This window comes from Stegodyphus dumicola, chromosome 2 (genome assembly GCF_044657685.1).
Source record: "Stegodyphus dumicola isolate Sdum_Otavi_A_Nest chromosome 2, ASM4465768v1".
In the NCBI taxonomy this organism is placed as follows: Eukaryota; Metazoa; Arthropoda; class Arachnida; order Araneae; family Eresidae; genus Stegodyphus; species Stegodyphus dumicola.
In genome coordinates this window covers 229,027,954-229,047,570 of record NC_140769.1, presented here as the reverse complement: position 1 = coordinate 229,047,570, position 19,617 = coordinate 229,027,954, and the positions used below count along the sequence as shown (strand labels likewise).

Below are 19,617 nucleotides of genomic sequence, written 5' to 3'. Positions count from 1 at the left end.
TTTTTATAGTAAAACAATATATGAATTAATCTCGATCTTTGCAGTTCTAATTTTTACGCACAAAGATACCAAATTTCACAATAAATTCATCACTACCACTATTTAAGCATAAAATTGCTCTAAACATGAAGAATCAAACAGCCAAATAACTTTCCCATTCACCTGTAAATAAAATATATGTATAAATAGTCGAGTATCAAATATAACTAATATCGCATACCTTTTCTACAAAATGAAAAATTTTATTCAATAAATATTCGATTGTAAAAATTGGGTAATTTCTCTGAAGCAGAACAATAACATCAAATAAGTGCCAAACCTTTCAGTTATTCATAAAAAGATCACCGCTAACATTTTTAATAATAATGCATGTCACCGCTAACATTTTTAATAAAAAACCATGTTTTATAAAAAATTACATTTTTATTAAATCAGCAATTATTTAAACCACCACTGATACAATGTAAGATGTGCTAATTGAAACAGTATGGTAATTTTAGTCCACACTCATAGTTTCGACAGCAACTTGAGGTTCTGGTTGTTTCTTGGAATCGTCATCTGGCTTGTCTGTTGGTGGAGAATCGCCTGATCCAGCTGCACCACCTCCACGGCGTGGCCTCTCATCTCCTTCAATAGCAGCTAGATAAGGAGCAACTTTTTCATCTTCAAAAACTGTGAAATCCATCCCTTTTCCCACAATGGCAATCGATGCATTTTTTGAATTTAATTCCACTTCATTGGGTAAGCATTCACGTAGAGCTCTTAAGCCATGTTTCACTAACTCTTCTAGATCACAATCTTGAAATGTATTGAGATATTTCTCCAAGTAGGTTTTAGCTGACTGGGATCTTGCACCAATAGCCATTGCTTTACAATCAAAATAATTTGCCGATGGGCAAGTTTGATATATATGAGGACCTAAATCATCAAAACCAGCAACTAATAGTCCTACTCCATATGGTCTGCGATCGTAGCGTTGCGTGCATACTTGCATCTTATTACCAAGGCGAGAAACTAATCTGTTGATGGGCAGAGGAGCATTACGAGAAAAGCGGTTAGTTAGGCATTCTGTACGCATATATTTACTCAGTAATCTTGCGTCGGCAGTTAACCCAGCTATAGCTATACCACAGTGATTATCAATGGGTATTATTTTCTTCTGATGGGCGGATAATTCGGAAGAAGCTCTCTTCAAGGCAACCAAAACAGAGTGTGTACTGTTTTTTAATCCTACCGTTGCGGAACCTTGTTTTACCGCTTCCATAGCATACTCCACCTGATGAAGACGTCCCTGCGGACTCCACACAGTAACATCGTTGTCGTATTGATTTCGGAACATCACTTTTGGAATTAAGTAGCAATTTATAGATCAAATAATCACAAATCCGAAATTTAGCAAAAGCCTAACAGCTTTGTCATTCCACTTAATTCGGTTGGCGGTTATCAGATACGGCAATCGCAAACTAAAAATTGCAGTACAAATTTAAATTTTCCAATTATAAAATTGGTCTAACCAATATGTAAAAATAAATTGAGCTGTTATTAAAATTTGTTTCATTAAGATCACATGCTTCAGCAACAATTTTTTTTCTTAATCAAATTTTCAAGTCCTTATAAATAAGAAAAGACAAAAGCACATATCTAAAAAACATTTATGTATCTTATGATTGCAGTTTTCTCGTTTATTAAAAGATAATCATATAAGTTTGCGCATTTTATGAGAATACTATTTTTCCCCTCTACCCATCTACCTACCATCTTCAGCAAAACAAATAGACATCTCTGCGGGCAGAAAATCTTAGCGTGGCAAAACAAGAGCGAAACACACTGTCTTTCTCACATGTCCTGAATTTCTGGAAACTGGGCAAATTTTTCATCGTATGTTTTGTTAGTTTCGAATATATTATTTTACCTCTTTGATTTTATTGCAGTGTAATCTAAGATACGCATTTGCATATTGTATTTAAAATATATATATATATATATATATGAGTGTGTGTATATATATAATTTAGATTTGGATTACTGCCAATCACTACTGCTGATTGATACTTCATGTTTATGAATAATCAACTAACTGCAGTTGAAAATTATAATTGTAATCGCTATTTTTCTATCATTTAAATGTTATGGAATAGAGGAGTAATCCAGGCATATAATAGAAAATAAGCGTTTCATAATCGTTTTGTTATTCTTCTGCTGTTTAGTAGTAAACAACAATATGGTTGCAATTCTTTAATTTTGTGCATGTTGTTTAAATCTTTTCGTGAGTAACTTTGGATATTTTTTAATAAAATATTTGCTATACTTGCCAAGATTAATTTTCAGTAAAGGATGTAGTTAGAGACTGTTAACAGAAAGATTCCGATGTTTTCATGTGTACTATATGTTGCCGAACATCTTTTTCCCTCTGACGAGCTTTATGCGAAAAGAAGGGATATACTCTATATTATCATTAATGAGTTAAACATTTCTAAAACTGTAGAATTTGGGCTATATATTTTAGCTAAAATCTTGCTTTCCCTTTTTGTTATCTATGTGCTTGTTTTGCGTAATTCAATATCTTGTGCGTGCTGCAGTGGTAGAGGTACACTGTACAAAAAAAAGGGGGGGACAGTTCTATATTTCCCGTTCTGTTGGTCCAATTGACAAAATTCAAATTGCGTTTTTCATGTCTCGAAAGCTCAACGGACCATTATTCTATCATAGGTATTTTGACACAAAATCGGACTTTTTCTGAAATAACATGCAAATTTTCCCTATATTTCGATTCGACAATTCAAATTATGCCTAGATATTAAATTTTGTAAAATTTGGTGCAAAATTTACGGATAAATTCAAAAATTTATCTTGTCGCATTTTTTTCAGTTTGCATTAAGAATAATTGGTACTTTTCCGTTTTGCCGGCGCAAATCTCGCCAAGCAGACTTTATTGGCGACAACATACAGTATACACATAAAAAATATTAAAAAAATGTTAGTTCTAAGAATTCCTTTTTCGAAGGCATAAACATTTTAATATCGCTTAAAATTTTATAAAAAGCCAATAAATAAAGACAATAAATTTGTAAAAAGACATTAATTTAAGAATTTACTATGCTTTCATGGTTCAACATCCTGATTCGCCGGTTTATATCACGTGACACCAAGCGATCTCATCTCACGTAAACTACTCTACAAAAATCTAATGCTCTCAGTAATTATCTACATTAATTTCAAGTTAAATCTTAATTTGGAACACAAGTTTAAATGCAAGAAATATTTCAATTCGTACGAATAGCTTACTCAGAAATTATGTAAAACTGCAGTGCTTTACTTTGCTAATGCATTCTCATTAGAATTGATGAATTTAACACTTGACTTTACCTTTTCTATATTTTCAGCTTCGGGTTAAGCGCTGTGATTGCATCCTGATTGACTTAATTACCGAAAATGGCCTTAGACATAAAACTGAACTATCTGATAAAAATTCTATGTAATTATATGCCAGTATTGAAAGAAACAATCAATCTGATAAGAAAAAGCTGCGACTTGTTTTGAAAATGAGGCTTAAAAGGTTACCAGCGAGAATATTCCGTTTGGCATCGGTTGTACCATTATTGGCGACTTTATCGCTTGCGCCGGCAAAACGGAAAAGTACCGAATAATTCATTTGGTAAACTTCTTAATATATGGCAACCAATTTCCCTTTCCTTTCCATTATACCAGAGAGGTAAAAAAGGCACCTGGTACCTACCTTTGTGCATGAGCGGAAAAAAACTCGCATCGTTCCTACTTTAAAATAATTTTAGCAGAATGTCTAAACCACATTTGATGTTTTATCGCTTTCAAGAAATATGCCAAATTTCAAAACTTGTCAATATATAAATTCAAGTATATTTCCGGAAATTTTGAATTAAAAAAACTGCAATTTTTTGCAGGTATGCTTAGAAATATGTCTACTTTAAGATGATTGTAAAAATTTTTTAGATTATAATTCAAAAATTTTTTTGAGAAATTTATAAAAATTATTTAAAAATAAATCTTAAAAAATGGGTGAATTTTATTTGGAATGAACCTGAATTTCGAAATGTGAAAGGAAGAATCAAATAAATTTATTAAAAAAAGTTTAATAAATATATACCAAACTCGATTAACATTGAGCAGCTAAAATACTGAGAGCAAATTTTTTAAAAACTACTTGTGCGATTTTTACAAAACTTGGTAGTTTGGCATAATTTGAGTCGTAGAATTCAAATATAGGGGAAAAAAATGGTATGTTATTTCAGAAAAAGTTCGATTTTGTGTCAAAATATGTATATTAGAACAATGCTATATATCAGTGTTGTCCAAACTTAATGTCAGTAAAGAGCTGCACATTTGAATTCAGGAATGTTCAACAGCTGCATCTAGATTTTTTTAAAAGCCAAATGTTATTTCAGAAAAAGTTCGATTTTGTGTCAAAATATGTATATTAGAACAATGCTATATATCAGTGTTGTCCAAACTTCATGTCGGTAAGAGCCACATGTTTGAATTCAGGAATGTTCAACAGCTGCATCTAGATTTTTCTAAAAGCCAAAAGTTCATATTTACATCATTATAGAAGTAGTGGAGGAGGTTTTAAATAGAAAGAAATCCCTGATAACTTTGTAAAAAGAGTCTAAACTAATTAATTACTTCTTTTTGGACACTGAATAGTTTTAGTTTACCGTATTTCATACATATATTTTATATGCACGAGCCGCACAAATTGACTGCGAGAGCCGTATCAGCCCCCTGAGCCACACTTTGGCCACCCGAGCTATATATAAATCTAATACGTATCCTAAGTCGCACTTTCGAGACATGAAAAATACAAATTCATTTTCGTCAATCGGCACAGTAGAACAGGAGATATAGAACTGTCCCCTATTTTTTTTGCCCATTGTACATAATAATAACATATGCCAAATAAGGACTTAAATGTAATGTGTCACATATACATTGTAAAGCCTCAAATGAATGAGTGGGGCAAAATCTTAGCTGTCAGCTTCATGTTCCTAGGGTTTTATTTTTTCTCTCCCCATGCTTAAGCTATATTAGTGGCCAAGTGTATAAGAATGCTGAATAGTGGTATTTCTGAAAAAGTTTGAATCCTTGTAAAGGAGCTTGTTGCATAAGCATTTCATGAATTTGCCTGTATGTTATATGAATTTGAGATATTTTAGGCATGTCTCTGTTTAAGCAGATAACTTTTTGTGTTTTGCCATATTCAACTAAGTAGAAACATTTTTGTATTTCATTTGTTGTTTTATTACTTACTTAAAGTGGGAAGAAATTTTATACAAAATCGTTACTACTATAAAAAAAGTTTAAGGTTGTTAGAATATTATGTAAGTAATAAATGTATTGAATAATGATTTGAAATTTATTTTACCATCAAATACACCAAAAACTCATGTAATCAGCTCAAATAAAATAACTCTGAAATTGTTTTGAACAGAAACTTAAGAGAGCTGAAATGTTCCACCCTTTCTTTATTATTAAAATTGGTTAATCATCGGATTATGGTAATTTGGCGACCAACCCTGCTACAGCAACCTGCTAGTTTTTTTTTTTTTTTTTTTTTGATGCCATTTTGTTTTTACGAAGTAAAGGCATTTTTTTTTTAACTCAACATTTTTTTACAACAATCTACTAGCCGAATTACACTTATGCTAGAACTTTTATGGAACAAAAGTGCTTAATCATAATGAAGATTAGGTGCGAAATTGGGAGAAAGTGCAGAATCGCCCATTGCTTGCCGCGTTTTTAAGAATTCCACATACACGGTATCATCCATGTACACGTCGACCTATTTTCACTTAAAAAAACATCCTAGAATTGCAAAAAAATGGCATTGCTCTTGACTTTATCCATGTACACTGCTAAAGTCCTAGCTCGTAAACCTTTATCACCTTACCAAAATGTCGCCAAACTACCTGTTACCATATTCCAAAGATTAGCCTTAAAATTTTATAATTTTTCCTCCTTATGTAGTAGTGCTCATCTGTATAAGCTCTTGTTAGGTTCTTACCACTTATGTAGTGGGTATGCACAGAAATATGCATATACTAATATTGGAAATAAATGAATGCTACAAACTACAACAAACATTATATATTCTGCAAATAACAGTATTTTGCAAGTATGTTTGTGTTATATTTATTTTAATAGTCTGCTCTATTTTAACTATTATTTTGCATAAAGTAAAATGTATTCTGTCTATCATTTGCAGGGGTGTAGCTAGAAAGGGGCATCTGTGCCCAGGCGCAGAATCCAAACTGATGTTACGACATTTTAGAATTAGTAAATGTTTTCCATCCTTGGCAAGCAGTAGGGGGCACAAAATCTTCAGTTGTCCCTGGGTGCTGAAAACCCTAGCTATGACTCTGATCATTTGATATAAAAGTGAATCATTAGAATATTAAAAATTGCATATTTTGAATTATAGCAGATCACTGATTTAAAGCAACATGTTTATCTTATTACGTATTAAATATACAGGGCATCTGGTAAGCATGCTGCAAAGTAAGTGCTGAAGCTAAAATGTAATGAGAAATTAAGAATGATAAAATTTCTACACTTACTGATTTGATGACTGTTATTTGTAGTATAAAATGCTCTGAAATACCGTAGAAAGTATGATAAAGTAGCTGTAAAATAATGCATAAAATTTTATTTCATATATGTTTATAAAATTGGCAACAGGAAATAACAAAAAAGTATCAGCTCTCTTTTTTAGTCTTCGCTAGTATCTTTTCTGTATCATTACCTCACATATAATCTAATCTTTTGCATACTTTCCTTCCTACCTTTTTGTTGTTTATCCTTATTTATAACTTATCCTGTATAGATATATCAAGATACTTATGTACTATTTTTCCTGTGACCATTTTTGACAAACAAAATCTATTACCAGACAGTAATTCGGCCTCAGTATAGGGCTAGTGACAGGGCACCAGACAGCAGAAGTTAGGGACAAAAAATTTTCAGTATCACAAAGTTTGCTGTGAGCAGCATGGTTTTTCTAACACACTTCTAAAATCTTACATACTTCAGTTTTATTTAGCCTAAATCTTCAATGAACCAGCTTAATTTTTAAAAAGGATATAAATTAGCTGTTATTCTGTTTTATTGTTCCATTTTAAAGACTGGGATCTGTTTTCTAGAAGCAGTGGAGTATTTTCAAAGTTATAGAACTGGTTATATTGATACACGTACAGGAAACATTGAAAAACTCCGGTGTTTGACAGAATTGCACAATAAATTGCGTTGCACATCATTTAGATTTCGCATCAAAATAACTATTTTTAGCCCAAAGGCGCAATTTGCCCAGAACAGCTATTAATTTCACTTTGGCATTTTGTATCATTTGGTATAAAATGGCATATCACTTTTCAAATTGTTGCCACCAAATATTAGAGCCCTGCATTATTTTTAAAGAAATTAAATAATGAGAAATCTGCATGAATATATTTATGTTTCTCGCATTGTGAAAAAACGTCACCTACGAGAGATATTAAATTTTGAATAACGTAGTCCTTCACTAGAATATGGGCATCTGGAAGCCCACAATTTGAAATTTCATTTCTTTTTTTTATTCTTATTCTAAAAATTGTTTGGGACTTTTGGCTGCTGGAGTGATTGAAGCAAGTTTTAATGAGATTATTTGTTAGATTATCTCAAAATTTTTATTTATTAAAGCTTTTTATATGCTATATCCATAACTTATATCTGTTAATTATCTAAATCACCACTTCTTAAAATTTTTCATGCATGGCTCTTTTTTAATAGAGATTTTTCATGAACCAAAATATTTACTATAAAAGGTATAAAAATGAATATTTTCTTATAAATAATATATTTGTTTAGTAAACATTATACATACGAAAAGTAGTAGTTTTAGGATGTGTTTCAGGTATAGAAAAATTAATTAAAGAAAGCACATTTTAATGAGACAAATATGCTCTTTTTTTAACAAATTAAATTGCAGTGCATGAATATTATTTGAGTCTAGTAAGTTTTAAAGCTGAAACAGTTATTTCATGCAAGCATGTAGTGCTGAACAACAGAACATTATTTAATGCATTTAAAAAATTGTTGGGTAGTCACTTGTAGTTCTGATCCAGAATTCAATGAAGCATTTTTTTGGAAACTCAAGTTAGAGTCACGCAATAGCTTAAAAAATTCCCCTTGGAGTTTATAAGATGTTTAATCTCATTAATGTAAATCTAAATAAATGCTTCAAGATAACTTTTTGAAATTAAAATTTGATATAAAATATTTGCAGAACTGTATTTCTAGAGTTTTTAAATTATCTGTAAGAATTTTTGCAAATTTTTAGTTATTTATTTCAATTAAAAAATTGTTGATAGTCAAAAACATTTTAAATTGCTATTTTTCCTTGAAAAGACTATTGTTTCGTTTCTAAAAAATATCTGGCAAATAGCACAGATTTAATAACTATTTTCTATCCTGTTCTTCCAACTTTCAATCTTACCAATTTACCTTATAATCACCTTCAATCTTACCAATTTAGGTAAATATATTGCTAGTTTTCTTTGAATATAAAAATTGAGGTAGCACAGCTTTCATAGCTGTAAGAATTAATCATTTTCTACCCTATTCTTCCAATTGTTAATCTTTTAACAATTAATATTGTTTAATAACTTAATTGATTAGTTTAACAACTGTTAATTGTTTTAGCTGCTGTTAACCTTCAATATTACCACTTGAAGTAAATATATTGCTATTTTTCCATGAATATACAAACTGAGATTGTTTAATTTCTCAAAAATATCTGACGAATAGCACAGCTTTGATAACTAAATTATTTTGAAAATGTGCAGCAAGGTCAGACTTAAATTTTCTAATTATTCAGTTAAAAATTATCTAATTATTCAGTTAAAAATATAATAATTTTGATATCCATCTTATTTTTGCATATACTAATAAATTTTTTGTATTTGGAATCCATAACTTTATAGAGATTTGAATATAAATGGCTGTTAAGAGAACAATTTCAATACATCCTGAAGCTCATCATTCAATTCTGTTGCTTTTGTTTTTGCTGAAAACTGCTCTCAATAGATTAAGCAGTGTGCAAATTCCATGATCATTTCCAGTAGCTTCAACAAATGATGTGAGACCAATATTTTTGCTTGTTATCACTTTGTATCATCTTTGACAACTTCACTAAAAGTTTTCAATTTGAAACCTCTAGTTTTATAAAATTCATCAGCTTTATTATATATGTCTTCCCCTCTTGCCTGTGCTTCCAGAGGACAACAAAATAATGATTCTTCATTGAAATTTCATTTAAAAGTGTATTTACTTACAACTGATATTTATTGTTCATCCATCTGAATGGTAAATTTTGGGCTTTCTTAAGGTTTAATAATAAGTTACTCAAATTAGTCATTGCTAATTTCAGAAATTCTGATGGTAACAGGCTTGTTTGATAAATGAAGTTTCCAAATTTTATCGCCACATTTACTTCCATGAAGTATTTCCACCATTTATTTAGCAGAAGGTAATATCCTGATCCTTGAAGGCATGTGGTTTTTTTATTTTTAATATCAGATGCACAGTTTTGTATGATGCAAATAAATATTTTTTGTTAGCAGTCATACATTTCTCAAAATATTAGTTTTCTTTATTTGAAGATTTTTAACAGTCGCTTTAATACTCTTTTGGTTTATTGGGGTATGAAAGATGGTACATTTCAAGATGCCTTTTTAATTTTGATGGTTTCATAAATTCCATAGCCAAAATATTATTGAAAATTAAAGGTTGTTCATTACTTGATTGAAGATTATTCATTACCATCCTAAACTTTGAAAGTTGAGCCTAATTGAAGGTCTCATTATATTTTCTTTTTTGGATCTTAGATGCTTCTTTCTGATTACTAGATCCTGCGTGAAGAGAGTTTGTAGCAATCTGTGTCATTACCTTTTTAACTCAAGTTCAGCTATTTATCCATGGGTAGAAAATATTTTTATCCTAAAATAATAATAAAATAAAAGCTTTGATAATAATTATTCAAATAAAAACTTAGTCAAGTAAAACAGTAAAATACAATATTATATTCTTCTTGCAAGGTATATACTTTTTGCAATGAAACAGAACAACTGATTATGCTGGAAAAGCATTATCACTACTCTAGTTGCAGTGGTGCTGACCTTATCCTTGGCAAGGCTGTGTTGTGCATGAAATTATATTTTGTGTATTTGTAGCATATTACGATTCTGAAATAACTTATGTGCTGAAATTGTAATGCAACTGCTATTATAATATTGAGCAGTATTTTTCAATAAGCAAATATAATTTACATTTCAACTTAGCCAGAATTAAAATTTTGTAACTGCACTGTACTATACAGTCAAAAGTCGTTAATCCAGACATCCATAATCTGGACCTCAAAGCTTCAAACTTTCTGCACATGCGTTGCGTTTGTGCATGCGCATATGCATTTGTGCATGCGCATATGCATTTATGCATGCGCATATGCATTTATGCATGCGCATATGCATTTAGGCATGCACGTTTAATGTATAACAGATGGTATAAGCTGAGAAAAAACTATCTAATTATTTATTTCAGTTAATGTTGCAGATTGCATTGTTGCTTAATCTTCGAATTGGATCCGGCTTATTATTTTTTGCAGACTGTTAGAGCAATTTTATAAAAGTAAGCTTGAACTTTCGATTATGTCAAAAAGAATTTCCGATTCTGGAGCTGCCAAAGGATCTACAAAGCAAAAGCATGTTTCGATGTCCATTAAACAAAAAGTGGAATTGCTGCAAAAAATGGATAAATGCATGAAGAAAGTGACAGAGAGGTGATTTGTTTCTTTAACCATTCTGAAATCTGTTTATCAATTTCACGCTTATCTGCAGGGGGGGAGGGGGGACGTCACAGAGCACAATGAACTGGAAGTTGATCTGTCAGCACTATCCTTATTTTCAGGGCAGATGTTTTTATTTTATTCGGCTTATAATTCCTTACTAAATGTACTATTTCATCTCGATGTACTCCGTCTTTCAGATGATTTAAATCAAATTTCTCGTCATTATAAATATCACGTATACACATCAAATAGTTTTCTGGTTGCAATTTTCTAATTTCGACTATGCGTAATGTATGCTTTACGCACACGCGCGTTGAAAGAAATGTTTAATAAAGTAAACAAATAAATATTAAGTTTTTTCTGTAAATTTTGATACCCTTTAGATCATAATTTCTCTTTATTTCATATTTTTAATTTTATAATTTCTGCATGCCATCTTACCAGATTTAAATTGATGATCTATAATCCGAAAAAACCGATAATCCGGAATCGCCGAAGTCTCGACGAGTCTGGATTAAAGACTTTTGACTGTATTAAGTTAAAGGTAATGAAGGGATTGTGAAAAATGTCTTTTTAAATTTACATATCTGAATTAAATTTTTTGCAACCCCCAACACATTTTGCTTTGCAACACCATTGAGGTCATAACCCACAGTTAAAATGCTATTAATGCTAATCTAAATAAGTAAAGATGCATGCTTATATAATTAAAGAGCAATCTGTACCTCTAAAGGTTTACTAGAAAGTTTGGCAGGATCTCCACCAATTTTTTGTGCATGGTGGGAATGCAAGTATTATACAGTTTTTCTCTTGTTAAAAAATGTTTTTCCCTTGTTAAAAATTATGCCTGCCCCCAAAAAAGTACAGATGAATCACATTATAAGTGTAACAGTTGTCATCAGTGTTATGTCATCCATGTGATGTTAATATTATGTCTTTAACTGTATAGTATGCATTCTGATGTTTCTTTTCTTTTTAACAGAAAATGAAAAATTTGAAATTGTTAAGTTGTCATCATAGACTTGCTGGACAAGCTGATTGTTATTGCTTTGGTAATGATGGAACTGTATATTTTGCATCTAATAATGGCATTTTTGTTTTGGATAGGATATCAGACAAGGTGATTTACTTATATTTTTTAATTATTATTAATATATTTTCCGAGTGACCAGATATTTTGTGGCATTAATTGGAAATTGGCTAAATCCATGTGCTGATTGTTTCAGCATGTTTGTTGTAGTTTTTCAACAACTGTAACGTGTCTTTGGAACTGCCCTGTGTAATCCTGAGGAATAAATTGTGTTTTGATTCTTCATCAGTCACTCCAAACCCATGAAACCACAGAATGCAGTAGTATGTTGGAAAAAAAAAAAAAAAAAAACGACGATACCTAGAGCCATCAAATTTTGAATAAATTAGTCCTCAACTGAAAATGTGCACCTGGAAGCCCGAATTTTAAATTTCAAATTTTATATTTCATATTTTGTAAAATTTTAATGATTTTTTTATTAACAAACTCAAATATTTGAAAGTGAGCAGTGGCAACATTGTACAGAATAAAATATTTTTATCTCCAGTGCACGAGACTGTGTATAGGAAATTCTAAAGATATGCTGTTTTTAACTATTCTGTGATTTTGCTGTTGAATTGAATTTTATGGGGCATGAGTGCAAAGAACATATTTAATAAATAAAGTTAATGCACAAAATGTTAATAATATAATAATAAAAAAAGTTTTGCAAGCCATCTTGCTAAGAGTACTGAACATTGATAAGATGAAATGAGAAAAGACTTAAAATAGTAGAAAAGAGTATGCCAACACTTAGCACTGCATCAGATATCCTGAACATATGCTGTTATGCTTTTAAAATTTTTAAAATTTTGCTGTATAATTGCATATGGTGTAAGTGCAATAATGCTTAATAATAAAGCTAAAGAGACCAAAAAAAAAAAAAAAAGTGGGTTTGCAGGAGTGAGTGAAATAACAAACTTGTAGACTGCAAACTCAGCGAAAGCAAAAAAAAAAACCCAACAAATCCTTTTTAGGGATCATTAAAACTGAAACTTTTCACAATTTTTTCTTTTATTTTGTTCTTTCGTTCTTTCTCTCCTTTTTTACTTTATTTTGTTCTTTCTTTCTCTCCTCTCTCTCTCTCTTTTTTTTTTTTTTTTTTAATTTTATTTAAAAATTTTTTTTTTTAAAGTTTGTATGTAGTACAATGCACCAGTTCTTATTCTAAACAAATACACCTCTCCTACAATTCCATCTGTATTTTTTGTTTTGTTTTTTTGTTAAAAGTTTTGCTCTTCTGTTTTGAACAGTCTATGTAATTTGTCACAATAAAATTATCTGTTCTCTGTAAACTAATGATTTTTTGGTGTGAAAATGAATAGTTTTAGCATTTTGTATTATTTTATATTGTACTTGAGAAGCTGTGGACAACAGTTTCTTTTTCCAATAACATTTTGCTGTCTATGAGAACATGAAATTCTATAATATATTAGTCTCGTATACATGTATGTGAAAAAAGTTATCATAGATGATCAGGAAGATGATTAAAAAGCTGTGGTTTTTTTTTTTTTTTTTTTTTTTTCCTTCAGTGAAGATGCAATCATGTTATTTTCACAGATAATCTTTATTTAAGCATAAAAATATTGAAGCAATCCAAGTACCATGACTGGTGCATCAGGTTTTACAACAATTTAAAGCATAGGTTTGCATATTTGCAGTGCTACAATTAGTAAAAGAAAGAGTGATATTTAACTACATCTTACAGAATGATAAGTGTACTGCATCTTGGGAAAGGCAAGCCTTGAAGGCCAAAGGTTATATTAATGATGCTAGGTTAATAATAGTGAAAGTTATTGTATTTCTCAGTAGATAAGCAGAGTATCTCTTTATTTCTATTTCTAGATAAAAGTTCAGTTAGAATATCATCAGGTAAAAAAAAAAAAAAAAAAAAAAAAAAAAAAGACTTTTGCATTTATACATTTTTTAGTGCTATATAAGAATCATATAATGAGGATTAATCTGTAATGAGGCATTTAAGAGAGAATCATTATAAGCATTATATTTTTTTAGAATAGAAAGGAAAATAGCCCTATTAAAATTTTGAAATGTGTTTATTACAAATTAAAATTTTATCTTACATGTGCAGAAAATAAATAATGAAACTGTAAAAGTTCAGTAAAATGTAAAACCTCTCACAGAATATAGTTAATAAATTGTAAATAAATATAATTTTTTATACTTCTCAGTTTAAAAACATAATATTAAAGTACTTTGAAATGCCTTCATAATACTTCTGTATATTTCAGATTTTAGCTGTAGGTATTAAATTATCAAGCAATTTATAATCTTTTTTCCTGTTTCTGTATTTACAGTTTGTGTCTTCGAACTAATATTTGCTTTTATTTTAAAGGTTTCTCTGCTAACAGAGCTTTGTGAAGATGCTAATGGTACATCACATTATCTTATTGGCATAGAATATATATTTGAAGCAGACAGTATTTTTTTAGTTTTTTCATCTGGTCGAATGTTTTTATATGATTTATATCAAAAGACGGTAAGTTATTATTAAAATTTCTTTTCTTTAACGTAAGAAAGTTGCTGATAATTTTATAGTTTATTACTAGATTATCTTACCAATATGTAGCAGAAATAACAGTGTTTTTACAGTGAATTATAATCGTGACAGGAACCTTTTTATAAAATAGATCTAAATTTTTGTATCTTTGTATGAAAAGTGTACATGTTAAATTGAAAAATGTAAAAATTTTTGCTCCTGAAAAAGAGAAATTTATGTCTGATCCACTTTAAAATTGATAATTTTTTTCCAATCTATGCCAATCTGGAGTTGACTTTTTGCCTAGTTTTAAATTTCATTTCAGAATTTACGTATTTCTTTTCCAATTAGCTTCATATCATATAATTAGCCATATTAAATAAGATTGGACAAAATTTAGATGTTCTACATTGTTGTATTTAATAACATTTAATTCTATATTAGTGTTTATTGTTATTTTAATAATATTCTGTGTATTATATTTTTAATGTGTTACATACATATAATGCAGTGTCTGTAATTTTTTTTTTTTTTTTTTTTTTTTTTTTTTGTTTTTTGGATGGGATAGCTTTTAGTTTCATTTTAATGCTTTTGATAATTGATTCTTATTTCAACAATTATTATAAAGTATATTGCAATTCTTATTAAACTGCCCTGCACATTAAACTTTCTGGTAAATAAAATTATATAAATTTCAAGCAACCATAATAAGTATGCACTAAATAAAAAAACCACCAACTATTAAACCTGTTACTATTGTTTATAGAAATTAGATTGAAAAAAGACTGGTTCTTCAGTGCCAAAATATCCCGCTAATTTCTATTAAACATAATTGATCAGTTCAGTGAAAGTTATACATTTAATGTTCACTAGGAGTTATTTGGAAACGTCTTAAAATGCTTCTTATCATCATATATTATTGCTGTTTGAATAGAAAGGTGTTCATTGTAGACTAGGAAGGGGGGAGGACACAGAATGCAATGGTCATACCTGTAATCATGAAGTGAGATGTTATATTGACTTGAAAGGAAAACTAGAATGTTTTAGGTGTAGTGAACATTGGAAGAAACACTTCCTAATTCGCTGTGTGTGAAATTTTAATGTTGGAAATGTCTAGCTACAGTGATTTGATTATAAAACAAAAGACTGAATTGTTAAATTATTATGATGCTTCTGGTTAGTGCAGCTAAAGAGGAATTACATTTAAAATTGAAATTTCTTACAGAGCATGTATAATTTGTTTAAAGAAAAAGCTTAAACTGGTTCTGAACTAATAAAAAAATATTTTAAGTAAGAACAAAAGGGTTTGAAGGTAGAAAGATATTGGAACTTCTTTTCTTGAGTAGTTTCAGACTATAAAATTTAAAAATATTCCTTTCTTAGAGCTTTTTTCACCATAAAAGGTAAGGAATTTTCTTACAAGATTTTGTACTTCTATGTTATATTGGCATTAGCAAGAAGCAGGCACTTATGGATAAGCATAGTTATTTATTTATTTTTTATTTCATATTTTACTATAGTTCCATTGCACTGGATTAGTTACTTCTCAGTTAGAGGGATATTCTTGGAGCCCTGATCAAGAATTACTGGTTTTATTAACAGGTACTGTACATATTTTAATAATATTTTTCATGTAAAAAAACTGTTCTGATATTCACTATCATTGATACATTAAACTATAACATATGTTATTAATAAGATTTTGATTATTACAAACACATTATTACAGTATACTGATAAGCATTAGATAATGTGTTGCAAACATTCCATGACATTTCATGTATTATTTTATTTTGCATAATTTTTAAGAGTATTTTCATATTTATATTTAAATCTCTCAGATCAATACTATTTATTTATACTAGTTATTTTTAATTTTCCTTTTAAGTTTGACTTGTACATTCTAGAAACAGTTTTTATTTATGGAGTTAATGTCAAATATGGAGTAATAATCGTACTCCTCTTTAATATTCTATGCATATTCTACATATTCTTAAATGAATACATATTACACAGAAATCATTTGGTTTTCTTTTGAGAGAACTTTTGTGCAGGAACTTAGAAGTTGTGCATTTCCCAAATTATTCTAAAATTGATGTCAGCAAATTCGCTGATCTTGAGCTATTATGCTGAGCTGCTTTGTTTTATATTGAACAGTTTATATTTCCATTGATACTAATATTTAAGTAAAATGAGTTAATCTTGCTTCAATGATCAACCAGAATACTTATTAACTGTCATTAGCAAAAATATTTTGTTCACTTCTGGTAATTAAGGTAATATTTTCTGTGACTACTGCATTGAACTTTAAGTTAAGATACCTTTTAGGTTTTGTAAAAACCTTGATAATCAAGAGCAATCAATTTATTTTATAAAGTTTTTATTTTACATTCTTTAGTACGCTTCTCAACCTCTTTTGCTCCATCCTTTACCATTGCTAGACTATCATTCCCACCTTTTTCCAAAACTAAAAAAATACATATATGTTTATTTAAATTTAGATTATTTAAATCTGTTTTATAAATTAAACAAGGAAAGGTAAAGAAAGTGTTGGTGAATATTAAAACTTAAATAAAAGTAGTTTTTATTGTCAAGCTAAAACTAAATATTTAAAAGATAAACAAAAGCCTGACTGCATCTTCCCCTCTAGCTAGAAAATTTCCCTCGGGGATTTCCTCTGTCTGAGAATCTTTGATTTAGGAGTTGAAGCTCTCAGTGTTACATGTTCAGAATTGTAGTTAAATAAATAATTTGAAAAGAGAATTATGAAGTTGATTTTAAGTTGTTATACTCAGTAGGAAATTAATGTCGAAAAGCAACATTGAATTTCTTTCTGTGGAAAACCTTTAATATGAAAAAAGAACCATTAATGGTCTTCATGAAATGCTTTTGGCCAAAAATGCTTTTTGGAATAAGCTAAGACAAGAAATTCATATATAAACAATCTATTATACTTTTAATTTCATATGCTTGGGGACATGCTCTTAAGAAGAAGATTAAAAAAAAAAAAAAAAAATCCAAAAAACTCATCAGATAATTCTCTGTATTAGCAGTGGTTGTAGAATGCTTAAGTAAGACATGTACTCAGTACTTAGACATGTACTTAAGTTATTTGTTTGCCTGTTGATTTGGAAATAGTGTAATGTTTCTGATTCAGTGTCAAATGATATTGTTACCGATCTGGTATTTAAATAGCTAATGTTAGTAGAATTATAAATTAAATTGTTTTATTCCCCGTGCAGTACAGCGCGTGATGGAGAAATCTAAGCCGGGAAAATTAAAAATACAAGAGCGTGTGCATTTAACGTTTAATAAATAAATATCTGTTTTTGATTTTGAGAAATTGCTAGAACATTCTCGTGCATTTAAAAAGCTTATGTGGCATGAAAACCTCTCAATTTGTTAATTAGTTGTTGTTTTAAGAGTTTGTTTAGAAAACTGCTCCTGTTAACTGTAGCGAATTCACGGATTAGCTTTCTCTAGCTGTTTTGAATTAAGTTCTGTTGAACGTTTGAGTAGTTAAAAGATTAACTACTGTGAGATATTGTAATGCTGTACGAATATCTGAGGAAATTTAAGCATTTTGTTTTATTTATTGTGATAATAATAAATTTTGTTCATTTTTCATCGGACTTGTGCATTCAATTCGTAACGAACCCGCACACACGCAACAATACTTTGGAAGGTTGCATGAATGGAAATTTATTGTTTTGGGATATTCCTCATCCAGCTGCTTTAGAGTCCAGAAATTTCTGTGATTATGAAGGAAATGCTGAAAAATGTTTTATTATGGTTTGTTTTACAGTTGGTTATAAAAATAAAAAGTTTGGTATATAATATGTTCATTTTTGAGACTAAGCTGAGGTTTACTATTTTAAGCACCATATTTGAAATGAATGCACAGGCTTTCAGCAGGACTTCTCTGTATTTATCTTGTAGTCAAATGAATCAAAGAAAATGAGACTTCATTCTCAAAGTATTTGATTTGTTCTGATTCTGTTAACCTTTGAAGCTGTATTACCAGCATAAACAGTTTGGTAATTGGGATTCTCTTAGGTGTCAGTTCAGTTGGAGAAGAGAAATTGCTTTTTGTGTGTGCCTGCCTCATGGGTTTGATTCTCACAGCATTTATGGAAAGACATAAGAGCTGGTTTTTTTAGCTAAAACTTTAAAAAGCTTAGGTTTTTTAGCTGGTTTTTTTAGCTTTTGTTTTGGAAGTCCTTTTATTTAACCAGTTTTTATGAAAGTGGAATGAAGAAAACACTTCATCTTGTAATACTGGGTACACCATAAAATGAATTTTTGAACATGTCTTACATTCACATTCTTTTTTTCTTTACAAAGTTTGGTATTTTTTGATTATCCACCTCTCCATGAAAACAAAACAGGTAATTTACAAGTTTACCATGACCAGATGCAAATTCATCAACCAACTTGTTATCAATTTTGCAAATCGGCAAAACATTTTTGTTTTGCTGTCTTTACTGCTTATACATGCTGTTCTGTTGTTCACAGATGATAATAAAAAGAAGTGTTTTCTTTTATGAAAAGCACAAGCCTGTATGGCCAACATTTACATTACAGCCACTGAGTACTCTTCAGCAAAATTACAGTTAAATATAAAGCATCTAAATTCATGTGCATTCAAGCACACGTATAGTATGTGCATGTGTGAATTAGCTGCTATTCTGTATATACAAAAACATATGTCAAAACAATTATATTTTTACGAGATGTTAAAACTAGGGGTGTGGGTAATCAGACAGTACCCAAACTTTAACCACTTTGTGGTTGGATTTTTTTTTTTTTTTTTTCCAAATTTCTGATCCAAAAAAAAAGTTTTGTTTAATTGCTGAAAATTAGCATATGTTTTATCCTCAATTCAGAAATGCAAAACATTTTTGTCAGTAAGGTGTTTTTTGATTGATCTACTGGAGGTCATGCATATAGTAGCCCATTCACTGATCTCTAGTTTTCCCAGCAATGCACCCAAATTTTAAATTTAAAAATACTCTCTCTGTGTAAATACAGGGTGTACCATAAATGTTGTGACAAATGTCTAGGGCACATCGTAAGGATTAAGAATTGCATAGGAACTCATGCCCAGAAACATCACTGTATGCCTCCAGGGGGTTGCTCTACAGGAGAATGCTAGTGGAAAGTGAGTATTGCCTTATTCAAGTGGTAGCCACTGTACAA

At 29.9% G+C, this 19,617-nt stretch overlaps 2 protein-coding genes across 2 annotated transcripts in view; one reads left to right on the top strand and one right to left on the bottom strand.

Annotated features, from left to right (window-relative positions):
* Positions 1 to 403: 403 nt before the first annotated feature.
* Prosalpha6 (Proteasome alpha6 subunit) lies at positions 404 to 1,442 on the bottom strand. Its single transcript, XM_035351912.2, has one exon. The coding sequence runs from the start codon at positions 1,337 to 1,339 to the stop codon at positions 497 to 499; it is 843 nt and encodes a 280-aa protein (XP_035207803.1). The 5' UTR covers positions 1,340 to 1,442; the 3' UTR covers positions 404 to 496.
* Positions 1,443 to 1,797: 355 nt separating this feature from the next.
* Elp1 (elongator complex protein 1) overlaps positions 1,798 to 19,617 on the top strand; it is a 116,947-nt gene continuing 99,127 nt past the window's right edge. The window contains exons 1-4 of the mRNA XM_035351903.1: positions 1,798 to 1,878; positions 11,835 to 11,972; positions 14,275 to 14,418; positions 15,939 to 16,020. Of these exons, the coding sequence (XP_035207794.1) occupies positions 11,838 to 11,972; positions 14,275 to 14,418; positions 15,939 to 16,020 (361 nt within the window). The 5' untranslated portion in view covers positions 1,798 to 1,878; positions 11,835 to 11,837. The remainder of the gene's footprint in view (positions 1,879 to 11,834; positions 11,973 to 14,274; positions 14,419 to 15,938; positions 16,021 to 19,617) is intronic.

Excerpts from the sequence above, each read along its gene's own strand:
- Prosalpha6 (XM_035351912.2), bottom strand. The coding sequence starts at position 1,339 with ATGTTCCGAAATCAATACGACAACGATGTTACTGTGTGGAGTCCGCAG.